The 25,673-nt window shown below is 48.2% G+C and overlaps 1 protein-coding gene across 1 annotated transcript; it reads right to left on the reverse strand.

Moving 5' to 3' along the window:
* Positions 1-1,099: 1,099 nt before the first annotated feature.
* LOC132223660 (ferritin heavy chain-like) lies at positions 1,100-1,630 on the reverse strand. The gene has a single exon (XM_059678725.1). It carries the CDS (start codon positions 1,628-1,630, stop codon positions 1,100-1,102), a length of 531 nt encoding a protein of 176 aa, XP_059534708.1.
* Between the last annotated feature and the right edge of the window lie 24,043 nt (positions 1,631-25,673).

Genomic DNA, 25,673 nt, shown 5'->3' on the forward strand with positions numbered 1-25,673 from the left:
TTTAAGGATATGTTTTATATGTTTATCATGAACATTCACCCACATTCAAAGGGCCGAAGAAAATCCACCTGACTGCACCCTCATATACATTGTTTATAAGGGTAAGTTAATTTTGTGTTTTCCCAGGTGCCATGGAATACCTCCTCCTCCATCCAGTTTCACTTGAAATAACTCCTCCTCCATGCAGGGTCCCACGGAATACCTCCTACTCCATGCAGGGTCCTACGGAATCCCTCCTCCCTCCTCCATTAAGGGTCCTATAGAATATCTCCTCCCTCCATCAGGGTCCAATGGAATCCCTCCTCCCTAATAATCAGGGTCCTATGGAATCCCTCCTCCCTCCCTATATCAGGGTCCTATGGAATCCCACCTCCTTCTCACCCTCCATCAGGATCCTATGGCATCCCCATCTCTCTTTCAATCCGGGATCCTATGGAATCCCTCCTCCCTCCATCAGTGTCTCATGGTATCCCTCCTCCCTCCCTCCATCAGGGTCGTATGGAATCCCTCCTCCCTCCATCCAGGGTCCTATGGAATCCCTCCTCCCTCCTCCCTCCTCCCTCCATCAGGGTCCTATGGAATCACTCCTCCCTCCTCCCTCCATTATGGTCCTATGGAATCCCTCCTCCCTACTCCCTCCTCCCTCCTCCCTCCATCAGGATCCTATGGAATCCTTCCCTCCTCCCTCCATCAGGGTCCTATGGAATCCCTCCTCCCTCCATCAGGATCCTATGGAATCCCTCCTCCCTTCTCCCTCCATCAGGGTCCTATGGAATCCCTCCTCCCTCCTCCCTCCATCAGGATCCTATGAAATCCCTCCCTCCCTCCTCCATCCAGGGTCCCGAGCTGCACTAATTGAGACCTCGGTGGAGACTCCTGGATACCGGTTTTAAAATTGAAATGTGAGGGATTTGCACACAGGAATCAGAGAAAGACCTTTATTTATTTAAGAACCAATGACTTTGTTTGAAGAGACAGCGAACCTTGAACATGGAACTGAGGTGCCCGTTTTGCATGGGCAATATGGCCATGGGCATCCGGGCACGGGGCAGGGAGGCCCCCACGGCTCTCGGGAAGGCAGTCCTGGTCAGTGCTCCTCTCAGTCGCCCAGGGTGAGCTTGTGGAGCAGGTCCTCCTCTAGGCCGGACTCGGGGGCCTGCATCTGGCGCAGCTGGCTGATGTGGCTGCCCAGCTCCTGGAGGAAGGCGGCCTGTGGGTGCAGGCAGTGGCTCTCCAGGAACTCGCACAGGTGGGCGTCCCCCCGGTGGGTGGCCAGGCGGTGCAGGTGCCACAGGCCCTGGTCCACTCTCTTCGCCATGAGCAGGGCCTGCTCCAGGGCCATCAGGCTGCTGTCCCACACGTGCTGCTGCGGCCGGGGGACGACCTGCAGCAGAACCCGGCCCCCGCGCTGGCTCTGCAGCCACACCAGCCGCTCCGCCTGCTCCCTCTTCTTGAGGGCCCGCTTCTGGAAGTACTGGGAGCCCTGCTGCCAGGCCCGGCTCTGGAAGTAGCCGGCGATGGAGGTGTACAAAGAGGCCGCGTAGAGCTCCAGGCCGATCTGCTGGTTGATGGCGGCCTCGCAGTCTGGATGGTAGCCCTGGCGCTCAGAGGAGGGCGGAGGAGTGGCCATGTCTGCAGGCACAGGAGTGGTCAGAGGCCGAGGCGGAGTGGAGGAGGTCGGAAGGTCACAGGTGCAGGCGGCTGGGGTCTCGGAGGTCCTGGGTGAGGGCAGGGCACCGGAGACAGGCAGCTGGGGTCTCGGAAGGTCCTGGGTGAGGGCAGGGCACCGGAGTCAGGCGGCTGGGGTCTTGGAAGGTCCCGGGTGAGGGCAGGGCACCGGAGACAGGTGGCTGGGGTCTCGGAAGGTCCTGGGTGCGGGCAGGGCACCGGAGTCAGGCGGCTGGGGTCTCGGAAGGTCCTGGGTGCGGGCAGGAAACCGGAGTCAGGCGGCTGGGGTCTCGGAAGGTCCTGGGTGAGGGCCCGGCACCGGGGACAGGCGGACGCAGCGACAGGACACGCGGGAGGCTGCGGGCCGCTGGCGGTGGCGGTTGGCTCTGAGGGGACCGGAAGCAGTGACCGTTACTCAGGGCCTGGGGGAGGGGCGGGGGGCCCTCACAGGGGGGCGTGAGGGGGGCCCGAGCAGGTGGGCAGCGCCGACATTCTCTGGATTCCATGCCCGTCTCATGCTGGGCCCTGGCCTTCCTGGCATTTTAAAGTGTGACCCATGAGGACAAGTGCGACCACTGCCAGGACGTCAACCGCACTTGGTTTCTCGGAGCAACTTGTGTGTCTGTGGTCCTGATGGGGTGTTTCCTTAACCGCCGCCCAGCCCTTTTGGGGAATCCTTGTTGCCTCAGCATGAATCCCAAAGCTTCATCGGTATGACATCAGCGTCGGCACCCACAGTTCCCACAGCCTGACCCGGGTCCTCGGCCTGGTGACGCCAGCGACCTCCACTTCCTCCTGTTCACCATCAAGGCCCCCCTCTCTGCCGGCAGAGCCCGGCCTCCACAGCCTCACAGACTCTCCGCCTCCCATCTTCCCTCCTGTGAACTTGCCTTCCCCCCCTTTACTCTGTCTCCTCTCCCTCGCTCAACACAGCCCACACACCCATTCCTCCCGCCCTGTCTGCCCCAACGGGGACAGTTCCCGTGGTCTCAACGCTGACATCCTGGATTTGCTCACCATTTCACCTCGTTTGCCGATTTTTTTCCTCTTGCGTAAGTACAGACTTCAGTTTTCTCTGGCAAGAAATAATAAAATTAGCTGCATTCGCAGAGAAAGCACTTGGTTATGGGGATGTATTCATCCCCTCCAACCTCATTTGTACTTTACGCTCTCAGTGGCGTTCTAGGGAATAAGCCACCGTGGCTGGGGACACCACTGATCTCAATTTGCCTTTCCTTCCTTCCTTCCTTCCTTCCTTCCTTCCTTCCTTCCTTCCTTCCTTCCTTCACTCATCCAACAAATATTTATTATCTAAAATGATCTAGAATTTGGGCGTATATTAGTAGCCAGGAGACATAGACTAAGGCTCTGGGATTTGTATTCTAGTGCAGAAACAGATCCAAACAAAAAGAAACATAAAACTGGCATTTTTCCCCTATTGTCCCAAGTAAATACACACAAGAAATTATATATGGACTAGAGGCCCGGTGCACAAAAATTTGTGCACTGGGGGTGGGGGGGTGGGAGGGGAGTCCCTCAGCCCGTCCTGTGCCCTCTCGCAGTCTGGGACCCCATGGGAGATAACCACCTGCTGGCTTAGGCCTGCTCCCGGATGACAGAGGGCAGGCACAATCGCTAGGTGCAGCCCCTGGTCAGGCTCAGAGCAGGGCCGATTGGGGAGTTGGGGCACTGCCCCTTGTCATGCACAGAGCAGGGTCGATCAGGGGGTTGGGACGCCACCCTCTATCACCCACAGAGCAGGGCCGATCAGGGGTTTGGGGCGCCGCCACTCTCACACTCAGGGCAGGGCCGATGGGGAGGTTATGGCTCTACCCCATCACACATAGAGCAGGGCCCGTGGAGGGCGGAGGGTTGGGGCGCCACATCCTGTCACACACAGAGCTGCAGGCCAATCAGGGGGTCGGGGAGCTCCCCCCTATCAGGCACAGAGCAGGGCTGGTCAGGGGGTTGGGAAGCCTTCCTCTGTCACAAACAGAGCACGATGGATAGGGAGGTTGTGGCCCCCCCCCCCTCACACACAGAACCGCAGGACAATCAGGGGGTTTGGTCGCAGCCCCCTGTCACACTGATCCTGGTGCAGGGAGGCCTCTTGGCTCTGCTGAGCCCGGTGCTGGGATCATATTACCCTTTTACTTTATACTGTAGAGGCCTGGTGCATGGGTGGGTGCTGGCTGGTTTGCCCTGAAGGGTGTCCTGGATCAGAGTGGGGGTCCCCACTGGGGTGCCTGGCCAGCCTGGGTGAGGGGATGATGGCTGTTTGCAGCTGATCACACACCCTTCAGGGTGGGGGTCCCCACTGGGGTGCCTGGCCAGTCTGGGTGAGGGGCTGAGGGCTGTTTTCAGGCTGGGGTTGACTGAAGCTCCCAACCGCTCCTTTTTTCTTTTTCTTTTTTTATTCTGGGCCAGCTTTAGCTTTGAGGCTTGGCTCCAGCTCTTAGGCCTCCGCAGCTGAAAGTAGGTTTCTGGCCTTTGCTTACAATGTTGCGATCCTGCTGGCTGAAGCCCGGCGGACTAAAGCAGGTTTCTGGGGATTGGTTTAGCTTCTATATTTGTTACATAGTTGCTTAGAGTTGCTGCTCAGAGGCCTGCAGCAGGCGGGGAATGTTGGAGTCCTCTGTCACTGAAGCAAGCAAGCCTCATGTTAGTTTCAAGCTGACTGGCTGCCGGCCGCCATCTTGGCTGGCAGTTAATTTGCATATTGCTCTGATTAGCCAATGGGAAGGGTAGCTGACGTACGCTAATTACCATGTTTCTCTTTTATTAGATAGGATATGGAAATTTAAAAATAGTAAATACATTAGAAGTCAAAGACATTAGAGTGAAACACATAAGACGAACCTAGGTATTTATAACTTATTTATGCATTAATTCAACAAGCATTTATATACTGCAAATGTATGTTGGACAGTATGATTTTGGAAATACACAGAAGAATCCAATTTAGTCTCTCTTCTCAAGGTACAAGATAGAATAACAGAATATCATAAGTGTTCTCAGATGGATTTAAAGTTATGAATAAAGGCCCTATTTTCAATTAAAGTATTATACCAAGGCTTTTGATTGATACCTTTTTTGAAGTGTCTATTTCTCTTTGGAAGCTTATGCTATTTTTAACATTTATTTATTTACTTACTTACTTGTTTATCTTTAAAATTTCACCTAAAATGTTTCTATTGACTTTAGAGAGAGGATGAGGGAGAAAGAGAGAGAGAGAGAAACACTGATGTGAGAGAAAGTACATCAATTGGTTATCTCTCATATGCTCCCCAAGCTGAGAGCAAACCTGCAACCGAGGTACGTGCCCTGACCAGGAATTGAACCCATGACCTTTCAGTGCACGGGACAACACTCCAACCAACTGAACCACACCAGCCAGGGTGGAAGCTTATGCTACTTTATAATCAGTGTTTATGAAGAAAAGAAAGGATCAAGTATTAAATGTCACAATGAAAACTTATCCAATCAGTTCAGATACATTTAATTGTTGAATCTTTAAAATAATTGAATAACATGTCTATTTGATAATTTGATTGTAATGATAGAATCATACATTAGATGTAGAAAAGAACTACATGATCAGTTTCTCAATGAAGTAAAAATTTAATCTATATTTCCTACACCATTGTTTAGTTTTAATATAATTGTAGACTTTCAAAATTCCCTTGGGAGATTTCATTGCAGATCTCACTATAAGGATCTATTTAAATAAAACAAATCTTAATTTTGTAGACTATTTATCATTATGTTCCAAGATTATTAAATAATTTATCCTTATACTTTTAGTCTACCTAATGTTTAAAAACTCAGTTTTCCAAGTGAAAGTAATAAACAAGCATTGGCTGGGACCTCAAAATTCCATGAAGGAAATATACATATGTATAAACAAAGGCATTCCTTCAAGGTTTTCTTTAATGAGAAATATAAAACTAAATATGAACACATAATGAATATAGGGCTAAGCATTTATTGGAATTTTTTTCCTTTATTAAAGTATTACAAATGTGTCCTTATCTCCCCATTTTCCCTCTTCCCCCCTCTCATGCCCTCCCCCCCTCCCCCTGGTGTCTGTGTCCATTGGTTAGGCTTATATGCATGCATCCAAGTCCTTTGGTTGATCTTTCCCCCTTAGCTCCACCCTCCCTCCTGCCTTCCCTCTGAGGTTTGAGCATCTGATCGATGCTTCTCTGTCTCTAGATATATGTTGGTTCATCGGTTTATGTGTATCCTTTACTAGAGGCCCGGTGCATGAAAATTCATAAACTTGGCGGTGGGGGGAGGGCGGTCCCTCAGCCAGGCTTGTGCCCTCTCACAGTCTGGGAGTCCTCAGAGGATGTCCTACTGACAGCTTAGGCCCACTTCCCCCAGGGCCTAAGGTACACCCAGCTTTGTGCTCAATGATCACAGCAGACATTGACTTTAATTGCATGTCTTCAAGAGTCTGTTTAAGTTCACTTTGCACCAAGAGAATATATATGGTACCTATATAAAAATAATTGTTAATGAGGTGAAAATAGAATGCACATTAATACATGTTTTAAAATACTCATGCAGTCAATAACATTTTATGTTATATATTTCCTATTGTCGTAGATACAGAGGTTGCTACAGAAGTTCTAATACTTTTTCCTACATAACAATTATGTTTAGGGAAAATATATTTGGTGTAATGATGCTAGGTAAAATTAAAGATCCAAAATGTCTTGGTTGAAGCTGTAGATTTATGTTGCACTAAAATCAAGTGTATGTTTTTTCAAACACGTTAAGTAAAAACCATAATCCTTTGAACATTTTTCTATGATTCCATGCCTTACTCTCATATTGACCCAGAGAGTTAATAGAATAAGCTTATGTTTTATGCACTTTCCTTCATGTTTTGACATGAGTAATTTTCTCTCATTTTTAATTGCCTAAACTTTTCTTCTAAACTCTCGATTGCTTACTTGCTGACTTCCTCATTCATAAAAACATAATTACCTCACTAGCCAATGTTAAAACTCAGTGAAAAACACAATTTATATAAAATTAAGTTTTGTATAGTGTTTCCTGTGTGTTACTCACATTTCTTACCTTCCCTCTGAGCTTTTCATTCTTCAGTTTTTGCTCATACTTTGAAAACAGTGTCTTTTTGGTTTATTTCCTTGAAGGCTTTTGCCATTAAAAAAAAATCTCTGAATATATAAGGTCAGCTAACCATATTTAGGGAGTTTCAAATTCCTAGAAAATATATGATTATTTAATAGGTTTCTGCCAAAATGGTTTTAAACCTCACTTATTTCAGGTCAATAAATGAGTTGGGCCATACTCTTTTGTTGTTGTTGTTGTTAATCTTCACCTGAAGATACCTTTCTGTTGATTTCTAGGAGAGTGGAAGGGAGAGGGAGAGAGAGAGGGAAAGAGAGAAAGACTTCAGTGTGAGAGAGACACATAAATTGGTTCCTTTCCACAGGAGCCCAGACAGGGGCGGAGAATCAAACCTGCAACCCGGGTAGGTGCCCTTGACTGGGAATTGTACCTGTGACCCCTTGGTGTGCAGGCCAACTCTCCAATCATCGAGCAACACTGGCCAGGGCAATATTCTTTAGGTAGAATATTAAGATTTTGCTTTGGCTTTTGTGGATGGTGCTCTCAAGTTCTGATTTCTTATATGACAAACAATTCATGAAGAAAGGTTCATTAATCAGTAAGTACTGTGAGCTGTATGACTTGCTTCTCTATTAGTAATGTTATCCCTTGATGTTGCCTAGCCAGAAAAGTGTTGATTCTTTCAAACCATTGATTGTGGTATGAATTTATACAGTATAGGTATGTGTGTGAGTACACACACACACACACACACACACACACACACAATAAGAAGAGGGATTGAGTGCAAAGACAAAACCTAACATTCCTTCATCCCTTGGAGGACATGGATCAAAGATAAGTTATGGAGTAATTGGTGTATTTGGTGAGTCCACAAGTAGCCCACTTGAAGGGAAGAGGCTTGTGAAACTAGAAATTGAGGGAAAGAGAATGAGTGAAAAGAATTCTTGAAAGATAATACCCTCCTTTTGGTCATTTGTGTGTATATAGCCGCTGGCTTGGAGTAAAGGGGGAAGCTGTGCTCAGAGCAGCTTCTGGTGGCAGGGAATATTATTTTCTCGTACATGTAGCTATTGAGACGTAGTTCATCTTAACTCTCAAGGATTAAAACCAAGAATGATAACTGTCAGTAAGATGTCCAAAATAATTTATAATTGCTTCTCTTTTTCACCAGGTCTCTATCAATTATCAATGCTTTTGTCCTCCCAACACCCACCAATTCTTCACTTTGGTCCTTAATCAAATGTATTTCTCAATTATGCTGTAGAAGAATGCATATGTCCCTATGTGGCCCTTTCCCCATAATTCTTTTTTCTTTCCACATTAATAATCCCTAATTTTTAGAGAAACAATAGCATATAAATGAATCAAGGTACAGAATACCTCAAATTATAAAAATCAATTCCTGTTTCACTGTTGTTGGTTTTTGTTTTGTTTTGCTTTGTTTTGTTTTTTGATAATTGTTACCTGAGGATTTTTTTCATTGATTTTGAGTGAGAGTGAAAGGGATGGGGAGAGACAGAGAGAGAAACATCAATGTGAGAGAGGCACCTCATGGTTGCCTCCTGCACACGCCCTGACCTGGGCCAGGATGGAGGTACATGTCCTTGACTGGAATCTGACTCGGGACCCTTCAGTCCTCAGGCCAACACTCTATCCATTGAGTGAAACTAGCTAGGGCCTTTTTCACTATTAATTGATAAATATATTGATCATATCAGTGTATTTTAGCTAATCATTTTGTCGCAGTGGTCGGCAAACTCATTAGTCAACAGAGCCAAATATCAACAGTACAACAATTGAAATTTCTTTTGAGAGCCAAATTTTTAAAACTTAAACTATATAGGTAGGTACATTGTTATTAACTTAATTAAGGTACCCCTAAGGCTTAAGAAGAGCCACACTCATGGGGCCAAAGAGCCGCATGTAGCTCGCGTGCTACAGTTTGCTGACCACAGGTCTAGAGTGATTATAGCTACAAGAAGAAACAACATTCTCAGTTTATTCAGTTGTTACAAATGTAGGAAGAGAAGTAGAAATACAAATTAAGAAGATTCCATGCAGAATCAAGAAGCCACTTCCTTTTCTCTCACAGATATTGTTTTATAAACCACCAGAGGACCCCTGCAGTGGGGTTCCCTTGGCATGGCCTTCGGAGATTGAGCCGAAATTGGCAGTCCAATGCAGCCTGTCGCTCCTGCCTGCTGCCCCCGCTCATCTTGGCCCCACTGTGCCTGTGCTGTGCTGGCTCATGCCCAGTCAGACCCAATTGGGAGAGGCTTGCACCACCACAGCAGCACTCGCCAGCCATAATCCCTGCATCTGGCACCCGTAGGTCAGCTGAGCGGCACTCCCCCTGTGAAAGCACACTGACTACCAGGGGGCAGCTCCTGAGTTGAGCGTTCTGCCCTCTAGTGGTCAGTGTGCATCATAGCAACCAGTCGACTGGTTGTTTGGTCACTTAGGCTTTTATGTATATACATGTTGGTGATTTTCCTGGCTATGCTATTAAATATATTTGTTTAGATTACATTCTAAATTGAACCACTTCATTGGAGTAAATGTATGAGACACTTGGTTTTATAAAACTGTTTCATAGCTAGATAATGTAGAATATTCCTTAGGCTATCTTCTTGCAAAGGAGTTCTGTTGGGTTAAATGAACAAGAGAAAGTAGGTAATAATATAACGTTAGAACTATTTTTATAAAATAATTCAATTTATATTTTGTGATAAGTTCAATAACGTCTTAGAAAACCATGGTGTGTGTATGTGCGTATCAAATACATCCATTTGCATGTTCAGATAAAGTTTTGATTGCTAATGTTATTAACTAAACTATTTAGTCAATGTTATTAACAGAGGTTTGGACCTTAATGTGGAATGTGATACGAATGCATATTATAAATTACTACAGGACTGGTGAATGAAATTCGTGCACTTGTGGGGGGGGGAGGCTTCCCTCAGCTCAGTCTGCACCCTCTTTCAGTTTGGGAGCCTTTGGGGGATGTCCAACTGATGGCATAGGCTTGCTCCCAGTCAGACATTCTTAGCGATGCTATGGAGGCAGGAGAGGCTCTAGCCACTGCCGCTGTCCTCACCATCCATGAGCCTGGCTCCTGGCTGAGCAACACTCCCGCTGAGCAACACAATGACCACCACGGGGCAACTCCTGTGTTGATCATCTTCCCCCTTGTGGTCAGTATGTGTCATAACAACCGCTTGTTCTGCTGTAAGGTGGATTTGCCTTTTATTATATAGCATTCAGAAGAGATATTATCTACACTAATAAAAGAGAAACATGGTAATTGGCGTACGACTGCTACCCTTCCCATTAGCTACTCCGGGCAATATGCTAATTAACTGTCAGCCACAACGGCGGCCGGCAGCCAGGCAGCTTGAAACTAACATGAGGCTTGCTTGCTTCAGTGACGGAGGACTCCAACGTTCCCCGCCGGCCACTGCAAGACTCTGAGCCTGCAGTTTCAAACATTGTAACAAATACAAACGCTAAACAAAACTCCAGAAACCAGCTTTCAGTGAGCTGGGATCTCAGAGCTGGAGTTGATACATAGTTTGATAACCAAAATAATCCAGATACCTGCTTTCAGGAGCGGAGGCCTAAGAGCTGGAGCCCCCGTGCTAAAGCCGGCACAGAATAAAAAGAAAAAAAGGAGCAGTTGGGAGCTTCAGTCCCAGCCTGAAAACAACCCTCAGCCCCTCACCCAGACTGGCCAGGCACCCCAGTGGGGACCCCGACCCTGAAGGGTGTGTGACCAGTTGCAAACAGCCATCATCCCCTCATCCAGGCTGGCCAGGCACCCCAGTGGGGACCCCAACCCTGATCCAGGACACCCTTCAGGGAAAACCAGCCAGCCCCCACCCATGCACCAGACCTCTAGTCTATATAGTAAAAGGGTAATATGCCTCCCAGCACTGGGACCAGCGGAGCCACGAGGCCTCCTAGCACCGGGATCAGCATGACAGGGGGCAGCGTCCAAACCCCCTGATGGCCCTGCGGTTCTGTGTGTGACAAGGGGTGGGGCCACAACCTCACTATCGGCCCTGCTCTGTTCCTGACAGGGGAAGGCTCCCCAACCCACTGATCAGCCCTGCTCTGTGGGTGATAGAGGGCGGCGCCCCCTCCCACCCATGGGCCCTGCTCTGTGTGTGATGGGGTAGAGCCATAACCTCCCCATCGGCCCTGCCCTGAGTGTGAGAGTGGCAGCGCCCCAACCCCCTGATCCGCCCTGCTCCTTGTGTGACAGGGGGCAGTGTGCCAACTCCCCTATCGGCCCTACTCTGCGAGTGACAGGGGGGAGCTCCTCAACCCCATGATGGGCCATGCTATGTCCATGACAGGAGGGAGCTCCCCAACCCCCTGATTGGCCCTGCTCTGTGCTTGATCGGGGGGAGCTCCCCAACCCCCTGATTGGCCCTGCTCTGTGTGTGATGGGGGGGAGCTCCCCAACCCCCTGATTGGCCCTGCTCAGTGCATGACGGGGGGGGGGAGCTCCCCAACCCCCTGATTGGCCCTGCTCTGTGTGTGACAGGGGGCAGCGCCCCAACCCCCTGATTGGCCCTGCTCTGTGCGTGACAGGGTGTGGCGACACAACCTCCCCATGGACTCTGCCTTGAGTGTGACAGGGGGTGGTGCCCCAACCCCCCAATCAGCCCTACCCTGAGCGTGACTGAGGGTGGCATCACAACCTCCCAATCCGCCCTGCTCTGTGCATGACAGGAGGTGGCGCCGCAACTCCCCAATTGGCTCTGCTCTGAGCCCAACCTGGGACTGCACCTAGGATTTGGGCCTTCCCTCTGCCACCCTGGAGCAGGCATAAGCCAGCAGGTCGTTATCTCCCAAGGGGTCCCAGACTGAGAGAGAGCACAGGCCGGGCTGAAGGACCCGCCCCACCCCCCAGTGCACAAATTTCTGTGCACCAGGCCTCTAGTTATTATCAAAAATTGGTAACCTACATTTCACAATTAAGGTTAGATTGACATAATTTATAGACAATACTAATATTGAATACTTTTGCCCACTCTTCCAATGTTGGACATGAGACAGGTAGAGTAGAAATTAGTGGGAACCTGCATCTTAGCTGATTGTATGTGTGTCTTCAGTGAATTTTTTTTTTTTTTTTACAGAGAGGAAGGTAGAGGGATAGAGAGTTAGAAACATCGATGAGAGGATGAGAGAGAAACATTGATCAGCTGCTTCCTGCACACCCCTTACTGGGGATGTGCCCCCAACCAAGGTACATGCCCTTGACTGGAATTGAACCTGGGACCCTTGGGTCAGCAGGCTCAAAGAGGTAGGCTACTCTAACAGGTTTGGCTCAGCGGATAGAGCATGGGCCTGCAGACTCAAGGGTCCCAGGTTCAATTCTAGTCAAGGGCATGTACCTTGGTTGCGGGCACATCCCCAGTAGGGAGTGTGCAGGAGGCAGCTGAGCGAGGTTTCTCTCTCATTGATGTTTCTAACTCTCTACCCCTCTCCCTTCCTCTCTGTGAAAAATCAATAAAATATATTTTTTAAAAAAGAGGTAGGCCCCACCCACCCATCTGGGGCTCCTTGATGGATTGCCCCAAAGAGGTAGGCTGGAACCAGGGTTCCCGCCTCCATGCTGCATGGAGCTGCGGGACCCCCAGGCCTTGCCACATGGAGCCGCTGGGACCCGCTTCTGCGCCAAGCATGTAGTGTCAAGTCCCTGCCAACCCACATGTGCCTCACTGCACACACAGCCTCACCCACCCACGTGTGCCCACTGTGCATGCAGCCTCATGGTGATGGATTGTGATGGAGTAAGGGCATCACAGAGTGAGGGTGTGATGACCATTTGCATATTAGCTCTTTATTATATAGGATTATACCTTGCTAAGAAAAAATGTCATTAGTTGTAGTAGTTGTAAAATAGCTGCCAAGTAGCCTATATAATTAAAGGCTAATATAAAAATCAACCAAATGGCAGAAGGACCAGTCACTTTTATGTGCCCTGACCAACAGGGGGCAGATGCTCAATGCAGGAGCTGCCCCCTGGTGGTCAGTGTGCTTCCACATGGGGAGTGCTGCTCAGCCAGAAGCCAGGCTCATGGCTGGCGAGTGCAGAGTTGGTGGCGGTAGCCTCACTGCCCTTGCAGCAGTGCTTAGGGCGTCTGAATGATGGTTTAGGTCTGCTCCCTGCCTAAGCCATCAGTTGGACATCTGCCGAGGGCTCCTGGACTGCAAGAGTGTGCAGGTTGGGCTGAGGGACCTGCCCAAATGCACAAATTTCGTGTACCATTCCTCTAGTCTCATTATAAGAAAAGATATAGTGTTACTGGTAGAAAAATGATTAGAATGAGCAATGTATAGGATTTTCCAGAGAAACAGACCCAATAGTAAGGTCGACCATTAATATAAGAGCATAGAAGAGTGGGAGAAGGAGAGAGTGAAAAGGCGGGGGAGAGAGATTGATTTAAGTAATTGGCTTATGTGATTGTGGGGGCGAGCAAGTGAGAAATCTTCAGGGAAGTTTAGCAGGGTGGAAATTTAGGCAAAAGTTCATATTGTAGTTGTGAGTCCAAAGACTGGAAATTCAGACAGAATTTCTATTTTGCAATCTATAGGCATAGGTAATTCTTTTAAAAAAATGATTTTAGAGAGGAAGGAATGTAAATGGACATGTCCATAGAAAAGAGACACATCCATGGGACCCATAACCCAGGCACGTGCCCTGACTAAGAATCAAACCTGTGACCGTCTGGTGCGTGGGCCAACACTAACCAACTGAGACACACCAGCCTAGTTGATAATTCTTTCTTTGGGGAGGCTTTCAGCCTTTGCTCCTAAGGCCTTCAACTGATTGGATGATGCTAATGCACACTATAGAGCAAGGGTCCTCAAACTACGGCCCACGGGCCACATGCAAATACAAATATTGTATTTGTTCCCGTTTTATTTTTTTACTTCAAAATAAGATATGTGCAGTGTGCATAGGAATTTGTTCATAGTTTTTTTTTTACACTATAATCCAGCCCTCCAACAGTCTGAGGAACAGTGAACTGGCCCCCTGTTTAAAAAGTTCGAGGACCCCTGCTATAGAGGGATTATCTGTTTTATTCAAAGCCTATTTATTTACATGTTAATCACACCTAAAAAACACCATTGCGACTTCTAGTCAAAACAACTAGGTACCATAGCCTAGCCAAGTTTACACATAAAATTAACCATCACAGCTGGTAAACTTTAGTGAGGGCTGATGCCAGCAGAAGAATGACTAAGTGAGTTCAATCAGAGTGAATGTGAGTGGGTATATGAAAAGGGTTGGTCATACTGTGTGGGTGGGGGAAGGAGCAAGATTGCAGGCCACCTGAATCTGTTGGGGTATGAAAATGGTATCCTGAGCCAGTGTTAAGTCTACAGTAAATTTGGTAGGCAACTGCGGGTTGGAAGAGGCACACAGTAGTCTTTTCCTTTCTTCTCATGTCCTCTATAGTTTGGAGCAGTTCTGGTCAGAATTGGGACTATTTAGGCATCATTTAACCAGTGAGTTTCATCATATTGATTTTCATAGTTTATTCTCATTCTCTTTTTCACCTGCTCATTCATTATATGGTGCTCCAGTTAGTCTTTCACCTTGCTTGAGCATTTGTTTATTTGCTTGGTTGGTGTTGCTTTGGGTTATCAGTTCTGCAGTAGTCATTTTTGGAGTAACACTTCATACTAAGGCAGTTGCTGCCTGTTGATTGAACAGGCCAGTTGTAATTTCTCTGCACTCTATAATGATGTCATTTTTCTTTGATCCAGGAAGTGGTGAGTGGTGTTTGCATAAACAACTTGGTTCCTTTTCTACTTTTTTTTTTTTTTACTGTTACTTGGATGTGTGTACATTTTGTATCTTCTTAGCTTTTCTATCATGACCCCATTTTCGTGTGGGCCTACCAGTTATTTATATATTATCTCAGTGAATTATTTTGTCCACAGGCTCCTCTGATATTTCCTTTCTCATTTTGTATATGCTGAATTTTAATTTTCTCCAAATTTGGTTATGTTGAATAATACCATTAATCAAAACTGTGGTTTTTAAAGACTAAAAGTAGTTTTGGGCTTATAAAAGGCACAGGGCTTGTGAAAAGTAATTGTCAGATTTTGGTGTGTATAAGAATCATTGAAAGACCAAGTGAGAGAGACAAAATGGCGGTGGTACAGACAGATGTGTTCCGTGCCTTGTCCCAGAGCAGATAGGGGGAGCAGCTGAAATGAGTAACATCCAGCCAGAATTGGCAGAGGAGATTCAGCTGGAAGACAGTTTGAAGCTGGGAGAGGCAGAGGACTCCGGGAGAAAGGTAAAGACAAGGCTCTGGGAAAGATAATTGGCCAGACAATGATCACTGAGGATCAGAGCGAATCCACATGGCACCGGCTTGGGCCATGTTCCTTGGGACAGGCGCAGTGGAAAGAAGGTACCAGAACTGCTGGTCAGCAGGGGATTCTAGATCTGGGTCCACAGTCAGGAAAGGCTGAGGGGTGCCGGCAGGAGATGAGTGCACAGATGCGCAGCCTTTCCCCCCTCCAGGGAATTCTAGATCTGGGTCCACAATCAGGAAAGGCTGAGGGGTGCAGGCAGGAGAAGTGTGCACAGATGCGCAGCCTTTCCCCCCTCCAGGGAATTCTAGATCTGGGTCCACAATCAGGAAAGCTGAGGGGTGCCTGCAGGAGAGGAGTGCACAGAGGTACAGCCTCCCTGGCCTCTGTGGCTTGTGCCTTTCTTCATAGAGCCTAGTTCATAGGGTCTTTCTTATACAGGCACTTACCCGTGGCTGGAGTGTGGGAGAAGGTGCGGGATTGTGGAATCTGGGGAGAGAGGGGGATCCAGGAGAAGTGGCAGTGAGTTTGGTGCTGAGTCATACTGAGCCTGGGACCAGGGAAGCCATTTTGTCCTGAAGAGATAGCCCCTCCCCCCAGTATCCAGGCAACCAATACAGCCACACCCAGATTCCACCATCAATGGTACAAAGGATTAAAAAACAAACAAACCCCTAAATAGTCCTTGCCAGTCCAAAGTGGCTGGATTAAAGAGAGACTTTCAGTCCCCACAATCGGAACCTGAGAAAAACTGCAGTACAGAAGAATGGGAGGTTAAGCCAGCCAAAGGAACACTTCACTTTTTCATTTTTATTTTATTTTTTATTACTTTGTTCTCTCTCTCTCTTTTTTCTTTTTCTTTTTTTGTTTGTTGCTTTATTTTCTATTTCTTTTCACATTATTTTTCCATCACTCTATTTTATTTGCTATTTTTAAAACCATTTTTGAAATCAAAGTTTTTCTAATTTTATTATTATATTTTCTCATTCTCTTTCCTCTTATCCACCCATCCCCTTTCTACTTCGTCTATACTGAACTGAGATCCTCCCCATATTCATCCAATTCTTAACCTTATCTTCTATATATAAGCTCAGCATGGAGAGATTCTGCCCCACCCACTTTACTGGGGGTTTGGTGTTCATATTTTGTTTGTTTGTTTGTTTTGTTTTTATATTATTTATTAATTTATTATTTCTTTTGTTTTGTTTTCTTTGTTTATCTATTGGTTCTGTGGTGTTCATATATATATATATATATATATATATATATATATATATATATAATCTAATAAAAGAGAAACATGGTAATTGGTGTATGACCGCTACCCTTCCCATTGGCTAATCAGTGAGATATGCAAATTATTTGACAGCCAAGATGGCAGTAACCGCCAACAAAGATGGCAGTTATTTTGCATACTTGCAATGATGAGAGGTGTAAGGGGAAGGACTGAAGAATGGTGATTGGCAACCCAGGCAGCAGGCAAGAGTTGGGGGTTGGGCAAAGGCCGCCTTTCCCCACCTCCTAGCCAGTGATTGCCATTGGAAAGCTGGGGTTGCCCGCTGGCCTGTGGCCCTGATCGCCATGGGAATTCGAGGGCAGGAGGGTCAGAGCGCAGGCCAGGTGGCAACCTCGGACCCGCCATGGCAATTGAAGGGCGGGAGGGCCAGAGCGCAGGCCAGGCAGCAACCCTGGACCCCCGCCATGGTGATCGGAGGGCGGGAGGGCCGTGTTGCAGGCCAGCCAGCAACCGCGGACCGCCACCATGGTGGTGGAAGGGCGGGAGGGCAGGGTGCAGGCCAGGCATCAACCCCGGACCCCCACCTTGGCAACTGAAGGGCGGGAGGGCCTGCACCCCTCGATCGCCATGGCGATCCGAGGGCAGGAGGGCAGGGCGCAGGCCAGGCTTCAACCCAGACTCCTGGAACCTCTCTTAAAGGTTCTCTTAAGGCAGTTGGCGAGGGACCTCAGAGAGCCCCAGTGGGCCCTGGTGCCAGCAAAACTGAGACCTGGGGCACCTCTCCCCAGAAGGTCCATAGAACAGCCACTGCAGCCCACCCCCACCCCAGCGCAAGGCATGGCATGCTGGGCCCGAGGACCCACCCCCTCCCAGAGGCCCCTGGCTTGCTCATGCAGCCCTGGTCACATCACCGGAGCAGCTATAATGCACAGAAAGCACCAGGGACAGCCGCTTGGCCCCACCCGCATTTGCAAAGACAAGGCCGGAAGGTGTGAGGGCCAGCTCACATCTCCTTCTCCCTCCTTTTGCTCCTACTCTGGCTGCTTAGCTCGCCCAGCTTCATATCCAGGCTCCTCTGCAGCTGGGCCCACTTGGTGGGGTCCAGGGACCGGTCCTTGGCCCCACTGCCAGCGTACAGCACTCCCTCCCAGCTGATTCTCTGTGGGGCATGGGCACGGGCCCTCTCCCCACAGCTATGGATCTTGGGCAGGCAGTGGCTGAGGCAGTAGCGGTGGCTGCAGTATGGTCAGAGCAGTCCCAGATTATGAGAGGGATGTCCAACTACTGGTTTAGGCCCAATCCCTGTAAACTGGCAGGACATTTTTCGAGGGGTCCCAAATAAGAGAAGGTGTAGGCCAGGATGAGGAACACACCCTCCCCCGTGCATGAATTTCATGCACCGGGCCACTAATATATATATATATATATATATATGTAATCTCCTTTTTCTTTCTTTTTCTTTTCTCTCTTATCTTTTTCACTTTCTTTGATATCATTTATGCTCTTTTGTCGCCCCTAAATCTCTTTTCTCAGGTGGTCACTTATAGTGGGGTTACTTTTGTCGTGAGTGCATTTGTGATTTGGTCTCTTTGTGTTGTGTCTTGTAGAGGTGAATTTTATCATGTCGGAAAGGTGCTAGAGAGTGAGCCTCATAAACAGACACGTGGAGAGGAAACTACACCCACAAACTGGTAAATAGCATGCCAAACCCAACTACAGAGGCAGGAAGAAGGCAGCAATGAGGGAGAGAGTGTGAGTCAGTGACGGACCAAAACAGGAGTGTGTGGACATATGGGATGTGTGTGTGTGTGTATGTGAGTGAGGCACAGATAGATCCCACAAGACCTTTGGGTCAGGCTAAACGGGCTCGCTTAACTAGGCAGCCTCTACTACCATTTTAAGCAGTTCCTGGAGGCCAGCTTGTCCTCAGAGGCCTAGTGCTTTTAAGGGGAGAGCTGCTGTAACTGGAAACCAGGCCTCACCCTCACCCAGGGTGCCCTCAGATAACACCTGGGACTCTACAGACACCCCTGCCAGGGACCTGCTACCTCGCCTATGGTCCCACGGTTAACGAGTCTCCAGCCACCCTGGGTGCAGCCTCCTGTGAGCTCTGAAGCATGCTCCCCTCTGAACAGCCCAACGTCTTAGCCCAGGGCACTGCAACCACACAAGCAGCAGACATGAGCAGCCCACTCCTGTCCAAGGAGCAGCAGCCCTGTGAGCAGCCTGCCCCAGGCCTAAGAGCAGAAGCCTCATGTGGCCTGCCCCTGTCCAAGGAGCAGCATCTGTGTGAGCGGCCTGCCCGTTCTGAGGAGCAGCAGCCTCACTAGCAGCCTGCCCACTATTGAGGAGTGGCAGCTCCATGCAGCCAGCCCCCATCTGAGGAGCAGCAGCTGTGCAGCCCACACCCTCCTCCTGTCTGAGGAGCAGTAAGTGTGTGTGAAACCAGCCCCCATCCAAGGAGCAGAAGCTGCACAAGCAGCCTGCCCCCATCCATACGAGGAGCAGCAGTGGTGTGGGCAGCCCATACCCATATGAGGAACTGCATCACCGTGAGCAGCCCTCTCCCACTCAAGGAGCAGTAGCTTCCTGAGCACCCTGCCCCAGTCTGAGGAGCAGTAGCCACACAAACGGACCACCCACATCCAAAGGGAAGCTGGCCTGCACATTCCACATAGGTCCTAGGAGCAGCAGACACATGTAGCCTGCACCTGTCTGAAAGCAGCAGTTGGGTGAGCAGCCTGCCCCCATCTGAAGAGCATACACATAGGCAGCTCACTCCCGCCCAAAGAGAAGCAGCCAGGCAAGCAGCCCATACTCCATCTGAAGAGCACCAGCCATGTGAGCAGACAGCCCTCGTATGAGGAGCAGCAACCCCACGTGCATCTCACTCTGGCCCGAGGAACAGCAGCCACCCGAGCCACTCGCCCCTGTCGAAGGAGCGGCAGCAACACGAGTAGACAGACCGACCACATCTGAGGAGCGGCAGCCCTGCACAGCCCACACTAGTCCAAGGAGCAGCAGCCACACGCAGTCTACATCTGTACGACAAGCAGCAGTTGGGTGAGCAGCCCGCCCCCATCCAAGGTGCAGTAGCCGCACATGCAGGTCACTCCCGCCCAAGAAGCAGCAGCCACACAAGCAGCCCATCCCCCATCTGAGGAGGAGCAGCTGTGCAAGTAACCACACCAGTACAAGGAGGAGTAGCTCTGTAAGCAACTTGCCCCTGTCCAAAGATTGGCAGCCTCATGAGCAGCCCACCCCATCTGAGGAACAGCAGCAGGTGCAGCCAGCCCCAATCCAAGGAGCAGCAGCCACGTGAGCACTCTGCGCCCATCCGAGGAGCAGAAGCCATATGAAAAGCCCGCTCCTGTCCAAGGAGCAGCAGCCACGCTCACCCTGCCCCCACCTGAAGAGCAGCAGCCTCATGACCATCCCACCCCTGTTCAAGGAACAGCAGCTGTGAAAGCAGCCTCACCTACCAACCAGAGGAGACACCACTGCGGTAAACAGCATGCAGCAGAGGAGCTGCTGCCAACTGAGGAGCAGCCACTACTGTGACCACTTGAGGAGCAACTGCAGCCTGAAAAACCACTGTACCCAAGGGGCAGCCCCTGCAATACTTGATGTCTAGATCAGTCGGTGAGACCAAAAATGGGTAAACAAAGAAACCCCCAAAGGAAAGAAAAGGGGAAATTGCCAGAAAAGCAGCTAAGTGAAACAGAAGCATGCAATATGTCAGAAAAAAACTTAGAATAAGGGTCCTTGAGTGCATAAACTGGATGGACAAAAAAATCAAAAACTTTTGTAAGAGTCAAGAAGAAATAGATGAAAAAATCAATAACTTATGTAAGAATCAAGAAGAAATGAAGAGTGATATAGCTGCAATAAAAGACACCATGGTGATCTCGAAAAAATGGCGGAGGTATAAACGGACGTGTCCGGTGCCTTGTCCTGGAGCAGATAAGGGTGAGCAGCTGAAACGCGTAACATGCAGCCCGAATAGGCAGAGGATTTTCGGCTGGGAGACTGTCTGCAGCTAGCAAAGACCGAGAACCCCCAGGAAAAAAGGACTGTTGGAGACTGCGGCTGAAGCCTCTCGTGGTGTGCCAGCTAAGCAGTGGAGACTGCACCATCTTGGGTGGTTGTTGCTGGCATCCAGACACCAGCTACTAACCTGCAAACAGGGGATATCAAGCAGCGTGACTGCATGAACTCAGACGAGCACTGCTTCTTCTCACAGAAAGGTTAGACTTCCCCTAAAGGTGCAGTTTGCAGTTCGGGTTGGAGGGAGGACCAAGCTCGCACGCGCGTGGGGCAGAATATGCGCCCCTCAGAGTCCGCAGCCGTTGGGACCAGTGTGGCCCGTGAGTAGGCAAGTGGCCCCACAGGGCTGCTGACAGAAGGGAACGCGAAAAATGAGCCCATAGCTGGACTGGATATAAAGGAGCAGCGTTGGACTTTGCCAATCTGCTGGCTGCTTGGTGCCAGGGGCGAGTGGGCGCACAGAGACTGCGTGCGGAGACTGTGCGCAGACCTGGAAGGTGGAGGCTTGCGAATTCGCACAATATCAGGCTCTTGTTACAGTTCCCCTTAGATCCGTGCATTTGATTATTAAACCCAGTGCATTGGATTCCCCAGTTGGGGTCATTCACAGAGCCTGTAGGGAAAGTTCTTTTTGGGGAGCCTGGGAAACAGCGGGCAGTAGCAAGGAACCAGCTCTGGGCAGTGGTCTTTCCCAAACCGGTTCCAAATACCATAGAGGAAAAAAAAAGAAAAAAAAAACCCTACTGATAGAGAGGACTTATAGCCTCAGAGGTCAATCCAGACACACTGCCACCCAGAGGCAGAGCCACGAACTGTTTCTTCTGTGTTCACAAATAAAGGCAGTCTGGTAAACAAATACAACCTGCCTTAAAATCAGGTCTGTGGTTTACTGCACGAGGGACAGTGTATCGCAGGGAAGTTCAACACTCCCCTGAATGCCTGGCAGGACTGAGGCGTGCCAAAAAGAAGAGTGGAAGATCTGAAGCACCTTCACTTCCGAATATTTTTATATATTTTTTTAAATTCTTTTTTCACCATTTCATTAAGAACCTATTTTATTATTTTTTTTTATTTTTTATTTTTTTCATCACTTGATTTTACCTTTTTAATTACTACATTTTTTAACCAGTATTATTGCTATCCTTTTACCATTTTTTCAAGTGTCATTTTATTTTTTTTTTCTTTATTTTATTTTGGGATTAGTGTTCTACACTCTATTTTCATCATTCCCTTAGTATCATTCTCTCTATCTCACATTTACCCTTAAGCCATAACCCTTAAGCCATCATTCTCTTTTCCCCTTTTATTGTCCTGTTTCTCTTACCCTATTCCTGCTTTGGATTTTCCCTATTCCTTCTTTCTACCCACTGTCTAAATTTCACCCTACTTATATATCTAATTTCCAATCCCTCGCTCTAAATCCATGACCCTTTAGTCCCCAGGCCCATGCTCTAACCATTGAGAATCAGTTAGAGACAGTTGTTTTCTTTTAAACAAATACTTTATTTGCAAGGTAGAGGACACAGGATATCACATTTAAATTGTGAATTTAGAGTCAATAATTAAATGTACTAAAAATTTTTCTTCTGCTGTTAGGCAGTTGCTCTGCTATTTTGCCATCCTTACCCCATCCTGCTGGATGCCTACAATAATAATCACTCAGACCTTCTTCGTCTGGGCCAGCCTGACAGGTTGAGCCGGGCTGAGGCAGGGAGGTGGGAATTGAGAAAAGAAAGACAGACAGGAAAGCGAGATCGGGAGGACTACAGCTCTCGAGGAACTGAAGCAACTTTATTAGCCACACAATCCTATTTGTACACAACACACTGAATAGGAGGTCTGTCAAGAGCAATGTATTCTTTGTTCCTCTTAATCTCTAAGGGAGGGACAGAACAGAAGGACAAGTTCTCAATACAGCATATCTCAGTAAATAGTTACAGACTTCTTCGTAAGCTATGAAAGGCTGTTCTCATTCCACTGATAATCGCCATCCAAACAAGGCTGGGAAAACTGTGTGGGTATGGATCCCAGCCTTGCTAGTCCCTTTAGGTGCAAAGAACTTGCCAGCTTACATCTGGCCCCCAACACTTCTTGTATCAAATTTGTTAATTATATGGTAATTAGGCAACCTTCTCTAAGTGTTTATTGAGAAATGAAGCCTATCACTGCTGCCTTTGATGTAGGTATTGTGTCATCATAAGGAACTCTTCAACTACCATCCTATCTAATAAAAGAGAAACATGGTAATTGGCGTATGACCGCTACCCTTCCCATTTGCTAATCAGGGCAATATGCAAATTAACTGCCAACCAAGATGGTGGCCGGCAGCCAGGCAGCTTGAAACTAACATGAGGCTTGCTTGCTTCAGTGATGGAGGACTCCAACGTTCCCCGCCTACTGCGGCAGGCCTCTGAGCTGCAACTCTAAGCAACTATGTAACAAATATAGAAGCTAAACAAAACCCCAGAAACCTTCTTTAGTCTGCCGGGCTTCAGCCAGCAGGATCGCAACAGTGTAAGCAAAGGCCGGAAACCTACTTTCAGCAGTGGAAGCCTAAGAGCTGGAGCCAAGCCTCATAGCTAAAGCTGGCCCGGAATCCAAAAAAAAAAAAAGAAAAGAAAAAGAAAAAATGGAGCGCTTGGGAGCTTCAGTCACCCCCAGCCTGAAAACAGCACTCAGCCCCTCACCCAGACTGGCCAGGCACCCCAGTGGGGACCCCCACCCTGAAGGGTGTGTGACCAGCTGCAAACAGCCATCATCCACTCACCCAGGCTGGCCAGCAACCCCAGTGGGGACCCCCACTCTGATCTAGGACACCCTTCAGAGCAAACCAGCCAGCGCCCACCCATGCACCAGGCCTCTATTTTATATTGTAAAAGGGTAATATGCCTCCTGCCACTGGAATCAGCGTGACAGGGGCAGCGCCCAAACCCCCTGATCGCTCTGTGGCTCTGTGTGTGACAGGGTGTGGCGCCCCAACCCCCTGATCGGCCTTGCTCTGTGTGTGTCAGGGTGGGGCACCCCAAACACCACCCCCCCCGACAGGCCCTCCTTTGTGTGTGACAGGATAGAGCCATAACCTCCCCATCGGCCCTGCCATGAGTGTGAGAGTGGCGGCACCACAACCCCCAGATCGGCTCTGTTCTGTGGGTGATAGAGGGTGGTGCCCCAACTCCCCCCCCCAATGGTCCCTGCTCTGTGTGTGATGGGGTAGAGCCATAACCTCCCCATCCGCCCTGCCCTGAGTGTGACATTGGCGGTGCCCCAACCCCTGATTGGCCCTGCTCTGTGGGTGATAGAGGGCGGCGCCCCAACCTCCTCATACGCCCTGCTCTGTGTGTGACAGGGGGCGTTGCCCCGACTTCCCTATTGGCACTGCTCTGTGCTTGACAGGGGGGAGCTCCCCAACCCCCTGATCGACCCTGCTCTTTGCTTGATGGGGGGGTGCAGCAACCTCCCTATCCACCCTGCCTTGAGCGTGACTGGGGGCGGTGCCCCAACCCCCCAATCGGCCCTACCCTGAGCTTGACTGAGGGTGGCATCACAAGCTCCCAATCCACCCTGCTCTGTGCATGACAGGGGGCGGCGCCCCAACTCCCCAATTGGCCTTGCTCTGAGCCCGACCAGGGGCTGCACCTAGGGATTGGGCCTGCCATCTGCCACTAGGGAGCAGGCCTAAGCCAGCAGGGCGTTATCTCCCGAGGGGTTCCAGACAGGAGAGGGCACAGGCTGGGCTGAGGGACCCCCCCACCCCTCCGAGTGCACAAATTTTTGTGCACCGGGAACCTCTAATATATATATAGATTCCTTAAAGCTAATAAAAATGCAATTATTTTCATTGTATTAAATGATCCCGCCCTTTTTTTCTCTAAGAATAAATTTTAGGGTTGAAAGAAGTGAGGTTGATCTCTGCTCCTCTAATGGCACAGAATGAATATGATTCCATCGTTTACATTTAGATCAGAATTACACTTATCAGGGGCAATTTTAGTCTTTATTTTATGACACTCAATAATTGGTATATATTGAATCCATTATATTATTCACGATGTGTTCTTACTTTCCTCCTTACTCAAGCACTTCAGGAAGAATTTGAAAATGACAAAGTAGGTGGACAGTTTTTAAATTGTATTGGCACAAGTTTCTGATTAAGTTATTTAATCTTCTGGCCAATGCCTGAAAATGTGTTTTTTCAATATTATCAAGGGACATATTTCTGATATCATATCTCTCCTAATGTTCAATAAGGAACACTTCACACAGTTCTAACTGAGCACAAAATTTAGGTTACAAAGTAAAGAATTGTACATCTCTGCCTGGGAGCAATTTCATATCTTGACATTTTCTATGAAGTTTAGTCTATTGATTTAAGATATAAATGAAAGATTATTGTACAATATTCAAATTCAGTTCTGTAGTTCTGTAGTGGTATAAATTAGGTCAAAATATTAGATTTATAAAATTAATCAAGCTTTTTCTGATGTTGACGTAAGCTTCATTTTTACACTGATAATTTAAAGCAAAGAGGTATTTCATGTTTAGCTCATTACCAAGTGATGAACAGGGAAATTTAATTGATCACCAGGACATATAAAGGCATTCCTACATCATTTAATCTTTAAAGCCTGGCCGGGAGAGGCTCAGAGGTTGAGCATTGACCTATGAACCAAGATGTCATGATTTGATTTAAGGTCAGAGCACATGCCTGGGTTATGGGCTCCATGCCCAGTGGGAGACATGTAGGAGGTGGCCAATCAAAGATTCTCTCTTACCATTCATGTCTTTCTCCCTCTGTCTCCTTTTCCCTTCTCCTCTGAAATAAATATAAATATATTTTAAAAACCCTGGGTGAAATAAGCATGGTTATTACACATTTGAGATAAAATATTCTGTGAAGTATTTTGCCTGTAATCATAGGATAAGAATATGGCTGTGCTGGACTATGAATTTATTTCTGCCACCTCCAAAGTTGTGCTTTTAATATTCATTTTAAGTATGTTTTGGTTGATTTCAGGGTGGGGAAGGGAGAGGTAGACAAAGCAAAATCAACGATGAGAGAGAATAATTGATTAAGCTACAATCCAGGCATGTGCACCAAACAGGAATCAAACTGTGACCTCCTGTTTTATGGGTCGATGCTTAACTAATGAGACATGATGGCCTGATGCACTTAAAACTCCTTAGACTGTCAGAGATGAAAAGAAAAAGTCCTTTGTCTTTATTAAACTACATGTTCCTAGAGCGAAATTCTTCTAAGGTTCTGTTACTCCAC

Source organism: Myotis daubentonii, chromosome X (assembly GCF_963259705.1).
Source record: "Myotis daubentonii chromosome X, mMyoDau2.1, whole genome shotgun sequence".
Lineage (NCBI taxonomy): Eukaryota > Metazoa > Chordata > Mammalia > Chiroptera > Vespertilionidae > Myotis > Myotis daubentonii.

Excerpts from the sequence above, each read along its gene's own strand:
- LOC132223660 (XM_059678725.1), bottom strand. The coding sequence starts at position 1,630 with ATGGCCACTCCTCCGCCCTCCTCTGAGCGCCAGGGCTACCATCCAGAC.